Raw genomic sequence first — 17,815 nt, 5'->3', positions numbered from 1 at the left:
AGCTCTGTTTCCCATGTTATATCAGTTAGGAATTTTCTAATCTCATATTTTCCCTTACGGAATGCTAGCCTTTTGCTTTCAGTTCCCTTTCTTGAGTACTTTAACCCTTCTTCGACCAGATACTCAAATGTCAGTACACTGTGATCGCTCATTCCTACTGGGGCCTCGAAGTCAATTTCCCTTATGTCAGAGTCATTCAGAGTGAATACAAGGTCGAGTCCCGCTGGTTCATCATTTCCCCTCATAAGTGTGGGTTCCCTGACATGCTGGCTTAAAAAGTTTCTTGTTGTCACCTCCAGTAGCTTAGCTCTCCATATTTCCTCTCCTCCATGCGGATCCTTTTTCTCCCAGTCTATCCTTCAGTGGTTGAAGTCACTCATCATGAGCAGATGGGATTGAATTCTACAGGCAGCAGAGGCTGCCCTCTCAAGTGTATTGTTAACTGCAATGTTGTTTCTTTCATACTCTTGCCTGGGTCTTCTGTCATTTGGTGGAGGGTTATATATCACTGCTGCTACTACTCTTGGTCTGCCCATGATCATGGTGCCTGTTATGTACAGTAGTCTCAAAACCCTTCACAGCCTGGGATAACCATCTCCTTGAAACTCCATTCCTTTCTCATGAGTAGGGGCCACTCCTCCTCCCCTACCCTCCCTCTCTTTCCTTATTACAGTGTAGTCCTGGGGAAACACCGCATTTGGTATGATTCCAGAGTTTTGTTTCCTTGAGTCCAATTACATCTAGGTTTACTTCTTGTGCCCTTTCCCTAAGTTCACTTGCCTTGCTTGTAATCCCATCAATGTTTGAGTACATCACCTTGAAGCTGACTCTTTTCCATCCATCCTCAGTTTCTGTTGATTTCATTGGAGTAGGTAAATATGGAGGGTCTGGGATGGGGAGGGGGAAAGGTGGGCCCTGGGTTGTGAGGGAGGGGCTTGGAGGATCTGGTGTGGAGAGGGTTGGGGCAAAGGGAGAGCTTGGAGGGATGGGGGAAGAAGGGAGGGCTTAGGGTAGTGGGGGAGCGTAGGGGCTGGGGCAGGTAGGGCTTCTATTGAGTTGGATGTGGGTGTGATCCTCCTCCCACTGGGGCTGTTGAACTGCCTGTGGAGGGTACCCCACTCCCTACTGGGATCAAAGGGTTCCGGGCTGTGGTTCCCTGCTTCCTGTCTCTCTCTCCTTGCGCTCCTTCCTTGCTGCTGCCCTCAATTACTCCTCCCTGGTCATATCCCTCTGCAGGAATACCTTCTTGAACTTCTGTACATTGAATAGGCTGCTCTTCTTTGCTAGAATTTCTTCTTTTGTGTCCACACTTTTGAAAACCACTTTTATTAATCGATCTTTGTCCTTGTTGTACCAGTCAATCCTGAAAACCTTTTCTATATTCTGTGCTTCCCCTTCCATCTGTACCCCTTCAAGGATCTCTTTGACTGTGGCTTTGTCCATATCTCTCCTCACCCCTGGACTGGCCCCTATTTGCTCGTTAATACCTACTAAGACTACTGCTCTTTTCCTCTCTATCAGTTGGCCAGTGCATCTTGCTGCTTCCTGAGAAGTAGCAACTTTCATGGTAACTTCCTATACTGCAGAGACAACTTCTGGGGTCCTTCTAAGTATGTCTGCAAATTAGGGTTGTATTGTAGAAGTCCCTTCTACAGATACAGTACCAACTTCCTGAGGGCTGGTTTGTGTCTGATATTGGGGATTCTCTTTCAAGCTTTTAATCTCCTCCCTTGCCTCATTCAGTTCATCCTGCAGGTTGGCTACCTTTTCCCCCATTACCCTTAGTTCCTCTTTGATTTCTCCCAACATTTGAAAGAGTATCCCCTGAAGCGAGATTATACATATATGCATATAAATGGAAATGGTGAAATGGTACATAATAACAAAGCTACAAAATCATTAGAGGAAAGGGGAGCGAAGGATAAAAGGAAAGGGAACATGTTCCAGAAAATTGTATATACCAACATAGATGGAGTGAGATAAAAAATATTGGAGCTGAAAGATATAATTCAGCTTAACACTTTCGTCCATTGGGGACAGATTTTGCATCCATAAATAACTTGACAGATGTTCGGCAATGACATGTTTTGCGTCCAAAATAAAAATATTTGTTAAATTCAATTTTTTTCTTGATCATTATGGGACTAGTTAAAATACTGCAATTTTAGTTAATTTTTAACAAGTAATATTGCAACAATAAACATTTATTGTGGACACATTACTGACACATGTATCACAGTTCCATGGAACGTTATGAATGTTCTACTGTATACATATTGTAAAGGACACAAATATACATCATATATGATAAAAAAAAAAAAATAAAACTGCATTGGAAATACATAGAACAAATAATTGAAAATATATTTGTGGCAACACCCTGTGTTTGAATGGCCCACACGACCGTGTCTGGGCGAGTCACGAATGGGCGACAAGGCCCTGATGACGTCACAGCGCACCTTGTCCACGTCCCCACAGCCAAAGTAAGTGAAATTTGGTATTTGTTTTTACATAGACATGATCAGGGAAGGGAATTTATCATTTTACGAAGAAAAAAAGAATTTTTTGAGAACGCTTTATTTCATGCGCACGGGGAATTTCACAATAAACTCCGCGCAGCACAGTGGTTAACCAAATAAGGTTTGTTTTGGGGCATCTACTTTCCTGGGGCCAGATTCACGAAAGCACTTACACAAACACTTACGAACCTGTACATCTTTTCTCAATCTTTGGCGGCTTTGTTTACAATTATTAAACAGTTAATGAGCTCCGAAGCACCAGGAGGCTGTTTATAACAATAACAACAGTTGAATGGCAAGTTATCATGCTTGTAAACTGTTTAATAAATCTAACCAAAGCCTTCAAAGATTGTGGAAAGATGTACACATTCGTAAGTGCTTGCGCAAGTGCTTTCGTGAATCTGGCCCCTGGGTGCCTGACCCGGTCAATGGCAGACATAGGATGCTTCCAACCAAACAGGGGTATCAATGGCTATAGGCCATTGCTCCCCGTGCCTCTGAGGAGGCCAGGTTTTGGCTCGTGGTCCCCGGTAGGCAGAACTCTATTCTCTTTGACTGATGCCACGGTCTAATACTGTACATTCATATCAGCCCGGACAGCTCCGGGGAGTCGAAGGGACTCCTCCAGAAACATTCATTAAATACATAAAGCAAGTGATGTTAGCTTATTAAAAATGTTTTACTTTAGTGAGAGGATAAAGTTTAACAGTACTGAAAAATAACTATAGTTTGTAGAGCATGTACATAACTCGGAAGCATTTCATGCGCAACTCTCATCATGTCATAATTCATATATAAACTCACATGTGTAAAAAAATTCAAACAACTGTTTTGTACTAATGAATCACTTTTGCTTACCTGTATTACTCTCTTATGTCCAGGAAAAGTAATAGTGAGGTCAGACAAGAAAGCCTTGTCTTTGAGGAATGCGATACGATCTCTTGTATTGGTCAGACGACACTGCCATTGCTTGCTCTTTGATGTGCTAACTGCCATTGTCACTAAATAGCACTGAAACATAAAACACAAATATAAAAGATTTTAAAATTATAACCTTTCATGTTTCAGGCTTAAATGTTGCATGTATTTAACCTCCAAGTTGCTAAGGGCTACTTGGCCTTTGACACCCACAGGCGCATAAAAAAAAATTAAAAAATTTTTTTTTATTATACCTGTTAATTTGTGTTCGCTGATCACGGGAAAAATATTTTAAAAATCATAAGTGGCATATTTTGGCTACAATAGGGCGGGGAAATTTGGCAAAAAAGAGGCGCAGACTCAGCAAGCATCAGAGGAGTTCTGCTCCGCCACAGCTGTCAGGCGGGTGTTGCCACAAAGATATAATTACCTGATTATTTCAATGTCTCTGATTTTTTCTTAGTTTTTTTGCAGTAATATTATTCAATAGTGTGTAGTGTGATATATTTATATAATAAAATGTGTGAATCATCGCTGTACTCAAAATTATGGTGTGCATATTATTGATTTATTAATATGTTCATAAAACAATAAACAAATACTTTTGCAGTTATTACACAATATACACAGGTTATATATAAGTATCTGCATGTTTTGTTCACCATAACGAACCACGAAGTTAATATTGTGAGTCAAAAAGCAACGAGGAGTGGCCAGCTACCCACTCACTACCACTCCCTCCCTCAAAATCTCCTCACTCGCCAGTATTCTCCTCCCAACCATAGTGTTTATTGCTTTTATTCACTACATACAGACGTTATATATACAGTACAACCTCGATTCAACGAATCTCTGGCTAGTTCGCACACTTTTCAGGACGGATTTACTCACCCGGTTCAACGAACAAAGGTTCGCCGAAGCGGGGGATGTTTGGATTTGCTCACGATGTCAAGACAGAGTTCACAGACTGGTGGAAAACTTTCCCATTCTATCACAGATTACAATTAATATATCGCTCATCTGACAAGTTCAATCACACAAGTGGTCCACAAGCTTACGATGATGGGACAGAGTTCACAGAGTGGTGGAAAACTTTCCCATTCCTTCACAGGTTACTATTAATAATTCCTTCTTAAGACAAGTTGGATCACACAAGTGGACCATACAACAAGTGAACCATATGAACCAAATACCAGCCAGAATGGTCTACACAAGAAGTGACGCATATTAACCAAACACCAGCCAGAGTGGTCCACACAAGTGAACGACCGAGTTTCAATGATTTTCGTTCACCGATTTGTGGCACACGCATCTTTGTAAATTAATTTAAAGGCTGAAGCGTGAATAGCCTAATGTGTTGAAATCTTCTTGTATACATTTTCTGTGATGAAACAAGATGAGTGAGGGTGGACAGATAAGGAAATACTGTACAGTAAACCTCACTTTACAGTGAGGTTTTGCTCACTTTCGTCTGTGTCGTCATATTCAGTGACCCATGACTTTAAACGTTTCAGATTAATAAGTAATTTCTAAAACTGGTGTTAGTAACTCTGTATCATTCTAATTAAACTACAGTGGCACCTCAACATACGATTGCCCCTACTTACGATAATTTCGAGTTACAATGTAAATTTCATCAAAAAATGCGACTCGACATCCAATGGTGTCGTTGACTTCCGATATTTGTTGGTACACGTTTGGGTCGACCGAGCGCATGGTTCCCAGTCACGCGGCCGACCTGCCTCAGTTTACTACAGCTGCCCGCTTAGTGATGATCGCGCCTATAAGAAATTCCGCTTTTGTGGTGATTTTTTGCATTTTGAACATTAAAGTAATTATTATACATCACGCCATGAATCCCAGGAAAGTAAGTGGTAAGGCTCAACATATGAAAACCCATGTAAGGATGACCATAGAGCATAAACAAGAGTACAGAATGTCTCTTCCTCAACAATTAAGAAAATGTGTGCAGCATGGGAAGAATTGCAAACCTTTGCTGAAACGACTCACCCAAATCAAGCTGCAGTAGGTCGTTGCCTTAACCTATTCAATGACACTGTGATGCATCATTACAGACAAATGTTAAAATGAAGGGAAAAACAAATGTTTCTTGACAAATTTGTAGTGAGACAAACAAGCACTGAACCACAACCAGGTCCTAGTGGTATTCAGGCAAAACGTAGGAGAGTATCCCAGAGAAAACATCACTGCCTGATGTGATAATGGAAGGGGACTCCCCTTCCAAACAGGAACAACTCTCCTCCTGCCCCCTCATCACCATCTTCCATACACCATCAAGAGCCCTCCATAAAGGTAGGAGACACTTTGGTACTGTATTGTAGTTAGAAAAAAAACATTGTATTCAGTATAAAATGTATTTGTATGTTAACATTTTGGAGGGTGGGGAACGGATTAATTCAATTCCCTTTAATTCTTATGGGAAAAATCGCTTCGACTTACGATATTTCGACTTACGATCCGTCTCTGGGAACGGATTAGCATCGTAAGTCGAGACCCCATTGTAAACTAAATAAAACCAAAAATATACTGTAAATATGATAAATATTTGCTATTTAAGAAATTATTCATATTATTGGTAGCACAACACCAGCGCGAGTGGACGGGTCTAATCCGTGTGCACACACCACAATGCGTGTTTTGTTCGATTTTGTCGCCACAGTTCAGTGACCTACAGCTTTAAAATAATAAAATAATTAAATCAGTTCTAAAATACTGTAAGTATTTTTACTTATTACACACTTCCACTACACATAAGGGGCATAACTGGCCGACCCCTCACAGTGTTCAAGAGAGAACTGGATAAGCACCACCAAAGGATACCTGATCAACCAGGCTGTGATTCATCCGTCACGCTGCGAGCAGCCACGTCAAACAGCCTGGTTGACCAGTCCAGCAACGAGGAGGCCTGGTTGATGACCGGGCCGAGGGGACGCTAAGCCCCGGAAACACTCCAAGGAAACTTCAAGGTAATGCACAACAGGCAGAGGCAGCAGTCAAAAAAGTTAACCAAACACTTGGAAAATATACCTTTGACATTTCAATAATCAAGTGTACCTTAAACTTCAAGGAAAAGAAGTTAGTGATTCAATTGTATAAATTTCTGATGCGTCCCCATTTGGAGTACTGTACAGTATCCAAGCATGGAGACCTCAACTTCAAAAGGACATAGCTGTTCTGGAGAAAGTACCACACAGGGCAACAAAAATCATTCCAGAGTTAGGTCAACTCATGTACCAGGAATGGTTGAAGGCCATAGGGGCTAACAACACTGCAAAAAATGGATAACAAGGCAGATCATACTGAAACTTTTAAAATACTTAACAATTTGAAGGATGTTGATCCAGAATTTTTTTTCAAAAAACCAGCGTTGAATGTAATGAAACGCCATTTTCTGGGTGAGCCCCGGAGGCTCCCTGGAGCTTATCGGGCTAATGTGTGTTATGTTAGACCGGGACATTAGCTAAGGAGTTCAGACCTACCAGGGACCAGCGCCAGAACCTGGCCCCTTCAGAGAGGTTTCAGGGAGCAATGGCCCTGGAAAACCCCATATGGTTGGGGGTTTTCCTTATCTGCCATCGACCGGGGTTAGGCACCCAGAAAGGTAGGCGTAACAAAACAAACCCCACATGGTAAGAAACTACAACAAAAACCGAACAGAGAGGTAGAAAACTCCCTACAATCCCAAGGAAACAAGCAAACAAGCAAACATCACACTTTACTGCCGCGCCGATCGTCCGCGCAGCCCTCCCCACCCCGGGAGGGGGAGGGGGGAGCCCCGGACCTACCGCGCCGGCTGCAAAGCTCCAGTTCGGAAGCTAAGCCTCAACCAACGCGAAAAAACCGCCGACCGGTGGGAGGGAGGGTTTCCAGGGAGCCTCCGGGGCTCACCCAGAAAATGGCGTTTCATTACATTCAACGCTGGTTTTCTGTGGGGAGCCCCTACGGCTCCCTGGAGCTTCATACCCAAAGAGAAGGAAAAGAAAGGGCTAACCCGGGAGGCGGCCGCCACAAACTCTGCAACGCAAAGCCAAGACAACCGGTCGCAAACCTGCGACCCAAGGCAACAAGAACGCCCAAGAACAGACGCACACATGGATGGGCGGCCAAAAACCTGTGCGACCCACAATTCCCTGCGCCCGAAATGAGCCCGAGACGTCACCAACACAGCAGCAATTGCTGTAAACGTCTGAACAGCACGGGCGCAAAGACAGACCGCAGTAAGAAGGAAAACACTGCGGACGACCCGGGAGACCCGAGCCCTGAAAACAGGGAACGAAGGAACCGGAGCAACCACAGCGCATCCCCAGGCACGGTACGCCGGCAACAGCAAAAAGCACAACTGGACAACACAGGACGCACCCCCCGGCCAAACCAAACAAGTACCAATACCCCAAGAACCCCTCCGGAAAGCAGCCGCCTCGACCGTCGCCAGGACAGAGAAAGGCTGCACACCAATAAAGCTACCACCCGTACCAAAGAGGAGGAAACTGAAACCGAAGGGGCTACCACAAACTGAGGGGAAGAGAAGAAGGCACCCTGAACAAGGACCAGGATGGCTCAGGCGACTCATGAGCAGGCCGGAGGGGAAACAAAACGCGAGAAGACGTAATAAACGTCATACAGTCTCCAAGACGAAGCTCGCAGGTGGGACACCGTCAACAAAGCCACCTGAACACCATAGAGATGGCGATACCTGCGTCAAAATACCAGACGCGAAGAGCCAAAGAGAAGGCCGAACCAGTCACGGACAGGACCGATTCGGCCTGCCGAAAGAGGCGAAGCCTCAGGAAAAACGCCCCGGGTACGGACACCTATCAAGCAGCGTCTGAAAAGAAGGCCGGGCCGGCCACAGTGGAACCATAAGGACTGTTCTCGTGGGAATGGGCTGTAACTGAGCCAGAACCCGAAGCAACAGCTGGACCGGGAGAAGAGGTACAGGTACCCCCCACCTCGACCAGGCCTGCCGAAAGCCTCCACCGTGAAGTCCTCGCAGGTGGGAAGGGCGCCACAAAACGGGCGACGCCTAGACCACGCCGACCCGAAGACGTCCATGGCCAGGAGTCCATAAGCCCAACAGAGCCAACAAAACGAATCGGCGACGACTGGCCAACCCACGAAGAGGAATGAACCGAGACAGATGTCCACCAGGACGCAGGACACACCCCGGACACGAACCACACGGTTAACCAAACCCCCGTGGTTCCGGCAAGAACCACCAGAGAACAGTCCAAACAGAGCTGAACGGTAGAGTACCTAGTGACCCAAACCCTCCGAAGCGCAACCAGACAGCCATGAACACCTGAACCAGGCTGTGAGCCCGACGGACAGACAGACTCCATCAACCTCGGCCGACCTGGTGAGCACTGGTCACAAAGCCCCAGCCGAGAGACGACCCGTCCGTGAACACATCGAGCGAAGGCTCGGGGAGCCGCCAAGGCACGGAACCCCGAAAACCCCAAAGAGGAAGCTGGTGACGCAGCACCAACACCAGATCCCCAGAGGAACCCAAGGAATGCAAGAGGCGGAAGTGGAGTCTCCGTAGGAACCAACCGACGCCGGAGCCAAACCCGACTCCGCGGGCAGACAAGCACGCCGAAGTGCAAACTCCCGCACAACCGCCCAAGCAACCGCTGAGCAACCCGGGACCCCCTCCTGAACAGCCAAAAGCGGGACCACAGCCACAGTAACACTTCCGGAGGGAAGACAATGAGGGGCCCAAGAGCCTGAAACAAGGCCCAGGTCCGAACCCGGGACGGAAACAGAAGGTAAAACCTCCAGAGCACCAGGAAACCAAACCCAGCGATCTGGAAAGAACCATCCCCTGGCGAGCAGACAAGCGGACTGACCGGGAGCCCACTCCAGCCAGTCGTCGAGGTAGGCCAGACACCGAATCTCAGACGCAGACAGGGCACTAAGATCCGGGAAAGATGCAAAGAGTATACAAAGTGCCCTTCACAAAATAGGGAATGCAATAAAAACAGCAAACCTGAAGCCCCAACACCAAAGCATTGTATGACAATCATATGAAGACATTATGACATATGACAATCATTATATGACAATATGACATATGACAATCATTATATGACAATATGACAATTATAATCAAAGCATTATATGACAAAGAGTGCTGGGAAGACGGGACACCACGAGAGTAGCACTCATCCAGTAACTACACTTAGGTAAGTACACATAGGTAATTACCAACCGTGCTAGCCCCAGAAAAACTGGAGAGGAACGTGCCAAGAAGTGACCTGGAGGTCCAGGTCCACCATCCATGCACCCGGCCCTAACAGAATCCGAACAGGAGACAACAGTCCTCCGAGCAGGGCAGAGGATCCAGGGCGCAGACGGTAGTAGTCCAGAAGAACTGCAGACCGGAAAAGCTCATGACTGCAAAGAGCAGACGGGAAGCCCAGAAGGATGGGGCGGATCAACCACGACCCACGCACCCACGAAGAGGAAATGACGAAGCGCAGGGAAGAAGCCCACCCCGCCAGCTCTGAACCCCCCCCAAGGGGGAGAAGCCGTCCTCCGACGCCAGCAGAGGCCGGAAGACAACCCAAAGCGCCCACCAACAGCGGGACCAAGCGAGAGGCAACAGAGCAAGCTGCTCCCCCAGCGCCCAGTCAACAGAGAAGGGAACAGAACCCTTCAGAAAGAAAAAGTACACTACCGAAGTCATGAGGAGAGACTACGGGAATGAAACCACACTTCGCTGGAAGAGGAAGTGAGGGGAGACCTGATCACCACATACAAGATACCCAAGGGAATCGACAGGGTTGAGAAGGACAGGATATGTAACACAAGGGGCACACGCACTAGGGGACACAGGTGGAAACTGAGTACCCAAAAGAGCCACAGATAGAATTAGTTTTTTTTTTTTTTTTTTTTTTTTTTTTTTTTTTTTTTTTTTTTTGAGTGTCAGAACGGGAACGGGAAAGCACTAAGAAGTAATGTGGCGACTCCTCACACAAGTAACGAGGCTGACCCCCATACAATGTCACATGTAGACATGACAGAGCCCAAGAGGCACAGGAACCGATACACCTATTGACGGACGGTTGAGAGGCAGGACCAAGGAGCCAGAGCCCAACCCCCACAAGCACAACTAGGTGAGGACACATTGTAAAAGCACAAGCCGCCGACTAGTGGCAAAGAGCACTACGCCGGCCAGGCAAAGAAGGCACAAAACTGCATCAAAAGGCCCACCTCGACAGCAAAACCACAAAGCCCCAGCACAACCACAACATGTGCCAAGACCCAAAAAGCTCAGTCTGCAAGCCAGGAAGACCCCGGAACCCCAAAAGGCAGAACCGGGTCACACGAGGAAACAAAGACCCCTGAACCCACAAAAGGGGGCCCAAGAGGAAGAAACCTCCAGAACGAAACCAAGGAACCCAAAGGAACCCAGAATCGAACCAGGGGGAGCCCAAACCACCACATTTGCCGGCGGAGAACACCACTAAAAGGCAAAGCACAGACCCCAGCAGAACGCCCTGGGAAAACGGTCCCAACAGACCGAAAACCGAGGGGCAAGGTGTGGGAGCAAGCATACCAGCCAGGGGCACTGAGCCTAAACCCAGAGGCTCAGACCCAAAATCAACACCCAAACGTTCCCAGAGGAACAGGCAACAGCAAGAAAACACCAGAAAAACAAAGAAACGACAACAGGAGAACAAAAACCCTGCAAATATTTTGAAAACTCACCAGAGACGCTCGCTCGCACACCCAGACGCATGTAAACAAACCGCAACGCCGCCCTGGTGGCCACGCCGGGAAACCGGCAGACGAAAATGGCCGCCAGCAGGGGCTGTGACTGACGCTTAATACACAAAAACACGCCAGCAAATGTGGGAAGCTAGCAGACTGGAAGGGCGAAAAACGACGCCCAAAAGCAGAAAAACCCCTGAAGGGGCAAAACCGCCCCAGAACTGCTAGTAGGCATCCCCCACAGCCCCGGGAACCAACAACAGAGGCCCCGGGGCAGAGCCGTCCTCCAAGCCCTCCGCCCTGAAAGAAAAGCAAGAGCCCATGGGAAAGGCAACAAGAAAGGGCCGCTGGTAAGACCCAGAAGCCTTGGCAGGAGGCACTGGCTCAAACCTCCGTCCCCAACCCGAACGGGGCATCCCCCGAAAACCGCCCGAGTCTCTGCCGCAACTGAACCCCGCCCCGACCCAGAAACACGCAGACGGTCCGGAGCCGAGAACACGGAGAGAAAGGGGCGAGCAGCACCTAACCAAACGGGGCGGCCACGGGGCATTCGAGTGGGAAACCAACCTAGCATGTTGCAGCAACCTAACCTAGCTTGCAACACGGATGCCGCCTGTACTCTGAACAGAATTAACATCAGGAGAGTACTGGAGAACAAGCAGAGAATCACTCGCAAGACTCCGGGTCAAGGTGTCAGTGACCCAACAGGCAGCATGACGGAGGTAAAAATGGCGACTGTCACCCGGAGACAAGGGAACAGCAACCAACGATCCCGTACAAGACGGGTTGGAACCCGGAAGACACATTCAATGGTCCCCCGAGCCCAGACAGGGGTTTCCAGGGCCCGTAGGGTAACAACTACGGGAAGCCCGGGCAAGGTGTTGCTAACCGGTTAAGAAACCCAAACATAACAAGAGGGTAGATTATAGCACTGAAAACCCCCGAGACGTGTACAAGCACGGGGGCCTAGCAGAGGGCCGCCAAACACTACCAGTGGAACTATAACCACCTTAGGCAGACCCCCACCAGGCAAGAAAATGAAAAACAAAAGAAAAACCCCGCAAAAGTACACCGTCTCCAGAGGCAACAGAAACCGGCCGCCGCTTAGGTGGCAGGCTGCGCAACACCTTGACGCCCTAACCAGCACAATACCAATCCCTACCCAGGGCCAAACAAGGGCCCCAAGCCCCAGCTGGCCCCAAGGGCGAGGCAAATGCCGAGCAGCAAGAACCTCTACGGGAATGGTTCCCGAACGCCCCAGGGAAGAGAACCCTGGAACGCAAGGGCAGTACTCACAGGGCGCTTAGGGAAGTCAGCCACTAAGCACATGCAGCCCCGGCACTGATGAAGTACTCCTGGCCACCGCACACCACAACACACGGCAGTGAACGCCACACAAGGCAAACACCGCCTAGGAAACTGAGGCCAGAGAAGCGTCAATCCCGGTTGACATTAGCGAACGAACTGGAGCTTTGCAGCCGGCGCGGTAGGTCCGGGGCTCCCCCCTCCCCCTCCCGGGGTGGGGAGGGCTGCGCGGACGATCGGCGCGGCAGTAAAGTGTGATGTTTGCTTGTTTGCTTGTTTCCTTGGGATTGTAGGGAGTTTTCTACCTCTCTGTTCGGTTTTTGTTGTAGTTTCTTACCATGTGGGGTTTGTTTTGTTACGCCTACCTTTCTGGGTGCCTAACCCCGGTCGATGGCAGATAAGGAAAACCCCCAACCATATGGGGTTTTCCAGGGCCATTGCTCCCTGAAACCTCTCTGAAGGGGCCAGGTTCTGGCGCTGGTCCCTGGTAGGTCTGAACTCCTTAGCTAATGTCCCGGTCTAACATAACACACATTAGCCCGATAAGCTCCAGGGAGCCGTAGGGGCTCCCCACAGAAAGTCTGTGGAGGCGGTGGCCTAGGGGTTATGGGCCGACCGACCATGTGGTAATCAACATACACAGAAATAGGTATAAAACAGGGAAGACAGTTGCTCACCTCGAGCTAAAGTCTTCTAGGGGAAGGGATGAAGCAATGCGACAGCTTCTCAGGGGCGAGGTCCAATGGTAGCTGACCAATACAGGGTGCTGGATGACCACTATCCAGGAGACGTCACTAACAGGTGTATCTTCAGTGTGTGCGGTTCTTCTCTCTGCCCCTCTGCCTCCTCCGAGCATGCGCGTGGGTGGTGCGCAGACGCACGGCGTAGGATTGTTGTCCACCTATCAGGAGCACCTAGCATAAGTGATATTGGGCAGGCACTTTGAATGTGGTTCCCTCCACAGGTCAGATGTAACACTAACAAGGAGCAACGGTTTCAAGCTCAACAAGCCACAACGTAGGACTGAGAACAGGAGATGCTTTTTCACCCACAGGGTTATTAACCCCATGGAACTGTCTACCTGCTGAAGTCGTAAATGCCCAAACTCTTAACTTTTAAAGTACAGCTGGAAAAGATCAAGGCAAATGGGACGAGGGAGGGGAGAACTTCAACAAGCCGCCGGCTTCCTGTCCTCGTCGAGGCCACTAGTGTTAGTGGCTCTCAGGTATACTCTGGCGGTCCGTCTAATTACCGTAAGCTACCACAAGCTACACAGGCTTCACAAAGCCTCCTGGCAATACGTTAGTAATGAATAAATATGATATATTTACTCATTATAATGTTGGTGCTGAATGTACAACACGAAAAAACATAATTTTAATCTGAAAAAGTATCTTTTCATAAAGAAATTAGACGAAAATAAAGAGCTGGTGACGCCAAATCAAGTCGACGATCCAAGCGTAGGTTAGGTTAGGTTAGGTTAGGTTAGGTAAGGTAAGGTAAGGTAAGGTAAGGTAAGGTAAGGTAAGGTAAGGTAAGGTTAGGTTAGGTTAGGTTAGTTTAGGTCAGCCTAACCTAACATATCATATTTATTCATTACTAACGTATTGCCAGGAAGCTTTGTGTAGCTTATGGTAGCTTGCAGTAATTAGACGACCCTACTCTGGCACGTGACAGGATCAATTACCAATAGGTTTTCTTCCTAGTGGGGATGTTGTACATGTTGCTATGGCGGTATATCCACTCACAGGATGAGTGGAGCTGCCCAGTAAACTCGCCACTCTAAGCAAAATTAAAATTAGATCAGGCACTTAGAGAAACATGCAGTTTAAGATCACAGGTTTATGGTCAAAATCCCGATCTGGATCGTTTCATAATAGGATATTGTAGATACAAAAGATTGTTGAAATATATTTATTTATTTATTTATATATATACAAGAAGGTACATTGGGTTTATGAGAATACATTGGATAGTACAGTATTTACATTCTTGTAAAGCCACTAGTACGCGCAGCGTTTCGGGCAGGTCCTTAATCTAACAGATAATTTTAAGTAGGTAATTTCTATCAGAATTGATAAATGATAAAGATACATTGCAAGAGAAAAATGAGATGAGAGAGCTTAGTAAGTATATTAAAGCACATTGTTATATTAAAGCCCTGATTGATTACATTGACAGCTTGATTAGTAATTTAAACAAGATTAATAGACACCATACTCTGAAAGCTCTGATGCTCTGAAACTCTCCCTGGACAGATATAATAGGACCCATTATCACCACACCAGAAATAAATATCTCTTTGATATCCCCAGGGTCAAACTTAATCTGTGTAAACACTCTATGCAAATTAAGGGACCTAGTTTATGGAACTCACTCCCTAGTGAATTGAAAAACTGTAAAACTTTTGCCTTATTTAAAAGCAAAACCAAAAAGTACCTAACTTCATCTTCTTAGTTTCCTACACTGAGCTTTAAATTTGCTCTGTACCTAGTGTTACCCAATCTCCTAATTTTTATGTAATATCAAACAACCTTATCATTGTGTTCATTGCTGTCTTCTTTTATGTGCTAGCCATATGCTGTATTGTGACTACCAATTTTTGTCAACTACCATTCAAGCTGTCATTGCAACCAATCTTATATTGTTTCTGCTGTATTATGCCTACCAATTTTTTTGTCAACTACCATTCAAGCTGTCATTGCAATCAATCTTAGTTACCTATGTGCTTTAATATACTGTATCTACAATTTTCTCTCATCTTTTTTTTTTCATTTCATGTAATCTGTTATCATTTTTTGTCTATAATTTTGCAAGTATTTACCTCCTTAAAATTTTCTTAGATTAAGGACCTGCCCGAAACGCTGCGCGTGCTAGTGGCTTTACAAGACTGTATTTATACAGCCGATTGACAGCACATATAAGACAGCAATGATCACAATGTTAAAGATGTTCAGATATTTTCCTAATTGTGCTAAATACCAAGCAATGAGGAGTATTTAGATAATAACATTCATGAAGAAACATACCTTGCAGCCCTAATTTCTGAACTTCCCTCAACGACACGAGCTATTGTTGTTGTTGTAGGGAATACAAGACACTCCGTACATTGACAACATCGCACACTAATATTTTTACCACTTCGGACACCAGCTTTCGACGTTTCGCATATGTGTACGTGTTCCATATTAAAACGACAATATAATGCTATTGACAATTAAAATCTTCTATTTAACAGGCATATAGTTATTAAATGAAGTTTAGTGATGTAATAGACATAATCCAGAGTTGGTAAGGACGCCGCCCGCCAGCGTAAACGCAACACACCCGAATGCCCACAAACACGATACAACGCACAAAACACAACACTTCTGTCAGTTTTTGGATAAACTCCTTTTATATTTATTATGTGAGAGTTATACATGTATAAAATGATAACTATTATAGGTAAGCGCCTAATATTTAATATTAATCAATACAAAAGAAGTCAGAAGCCACACGCCTGTCTGTACATGTCTTTTGTGTAAAAGTATTTTGGGCGCTCATGTACTTGTGCGCTAGCTGGCGTTCACAACTGTTCTCGCCTACAAGCATTAGAATTAAACAAACGAATTTGTTTTTTCATTTATATACAAGAAGAGAAGGCTTCCCTGGAGTCTGTAATATTCATCTGATCACTGGTCTCCCATTTGGTCTTCATTGCTTTATCTTACTATTATTGAATGTCAATAACCGTATTATGCAATTTCAATTTCTTCAATTTCAATTTATTATGCACCCCATACCCATCCTGTGGGCGGTGGTGTAAAGGATTACAGAGGCACATAATCGGTTCAGGAACTGAACCCTCTAGTTCGTTTAGCTAATCAAATAACAATGTTTGACGCTAGTTACAAAATTATTAATGTTGTATACACATGTACACACACTCATACATACATGTACATACATACATATATATATATATATATATATATATATATATATATATATATATATATATATATATATATATATATATATATATATATATATATATATATATATATGTATATATATATATATATATATATATATATATATGTATATATATATATATATATATATATATATATATGTATATATATATATATATATATATATATGCGAACAAGCCTGAATGGTCCCCAGGACAATATGCAACTGAAAACTCACACCCCAGAAGTGACTCGAACCCATACTCCCAGGAGCAAACGCAACTGGTATGTACAAGACGCCTTAATCCACTTGACCATCACGACCGGACATAATGAGGTGATAGCCGAGGCTATTTGAACCACCCCACCGCCGGCACTCGGATAGTAATCTTGGGCATAGCATTTTACCAAATCACCTCATTCTTTGGGGCACACGTGAGGAACACAAATGCGAACAAGCCTGAATGGTCCCCAGGACAATATGCAACTGAAAACTCACACCCCAGAAGTGACTCGAACCCATACTCCCATGAGCAAACGCAACTGGTATGTACAAGACGCCTTAATCCACTTGACCATCACGACCGGACATAATGAGGTGATAGCCGAGGCTATTTGAACCACCCGGTTCAGGAGCCGGTCGGCCGAGCGGACAGCACACTGGACTTGTGATCCTGTGGTCCTGGGTTCGATCCCAGGCGCCGGCGAGAAACAATGGGCAGAGTTTCTTTCATCCTATGCCCCTGTTACCTAGCAGTAAATAGGTACCTGGGTGTTAGCCAGCTGTCACGGGCTGCTTCCTGGGGGTGGAGGCCTGGTCGAGGACCGGGCCGCGGGGACACTTAAAAGCCCCGAAATCATCTCAAGATAACCTCAAGATAACCCCACCGCCGGCACTCGGATAGTAATCTTGGGCATAGCATTTTACCAAATCAGATTCAGATTCAGATGTTTATTCAGGTAAGGTATATACATACAAGTGATGTTACATTAATGGATTGATATATAGATAGAGCTAGTACATACAATGCCTAAAGCCACTATTACGCAATGCGTTTCGGGCATCACGTGAGGAACACACGTGAGGAACACAAATGCGAACAAGCCTGAATGGTCCCCAGGACAATATGCAACTGAAAACTCACACCCCAGAAGTGACTCGAACCCATACTCCCAGGAGCAAACGCAACTGGTATGTACAAGACGCCTTAATCCACTTGACTTGCATATTGTCCTGGGGACCATTCAGGCTTGTTCGCATTTGTGTTCCTCACGTGTGCCCCAAAGAATGAGGTGATTTGGTAAAATGCTATGCCCAAGATTACTATCCGAGTGCCGGCGGTGGGGTGGTTCAAATAGCCTCGGCTATCACCTCATTATGTC

The 17,815-nt window shown here is 45.9% G+C and overlaps 1 protein-coding gene across 6 annotated transcripts in view; it reads right to left on the bottom strand.

Annotated features, from left to right (window-relative positions):
* LOC123767303 (BTB/POZ domain-containing protein 6) overlaps window positions 1-15,636 on the bottom strand; it is a 188,152-nt gene extending 172,516 nt beyond the window's left edge. The window contains exons 1-3 of one of the 6 annotated variants that reach the window (XM_069313069.1): window positions 15,506-15,598; window positions 13,154-13,377; window positions 3,378-3,530 (exon numbers count right to left, since the gene is read on the bottom strand). In XM_069313069.1, the coding sequence (XP_069169170.1) occupies window positions 3,378-3,515 (138 nt within the window). In that variant the 5' untranslated portion in view covers window positions 3,516-3,530; window positions 13,154-13,377; window positions 15,506-15,598. Of the gene's footprint in view, window positions 1-3,377; window positions 3,531-11,168; window positions 12,628-13,153; window positions 13,378-15,505 lie in introns of those variants that run through there. The other 5 variants (XM_069313070.1, XM_069313073.1, XM_069313072.1 and 2 more) reach the window with 5 other exon arrangements.
* Window positions 15,637-17,815: the final 2,179 nt, after the last annotated feature.

Source organism: Procambarus clarkii, chromosome 74 (assembly GCF_040958095.1).
Source record: "Procambarus clarkii isolate CNS0578487 chromosome 74, FALCON_Pclarkii_2.0, whole genome shotgun sequence".
Classification (NCBI taxonomy): domain Eukaryota; kingdom Metazoa; phylum Arthropoda; class Malacostraca; order Decapoda; family Cambaridae; genus Procambarus; species Procambarus clarkii.
Note: the sequence above shows the minus strand (reverse complement) of the source record. Positions and strands in the feature narration are given on the sequence as shown.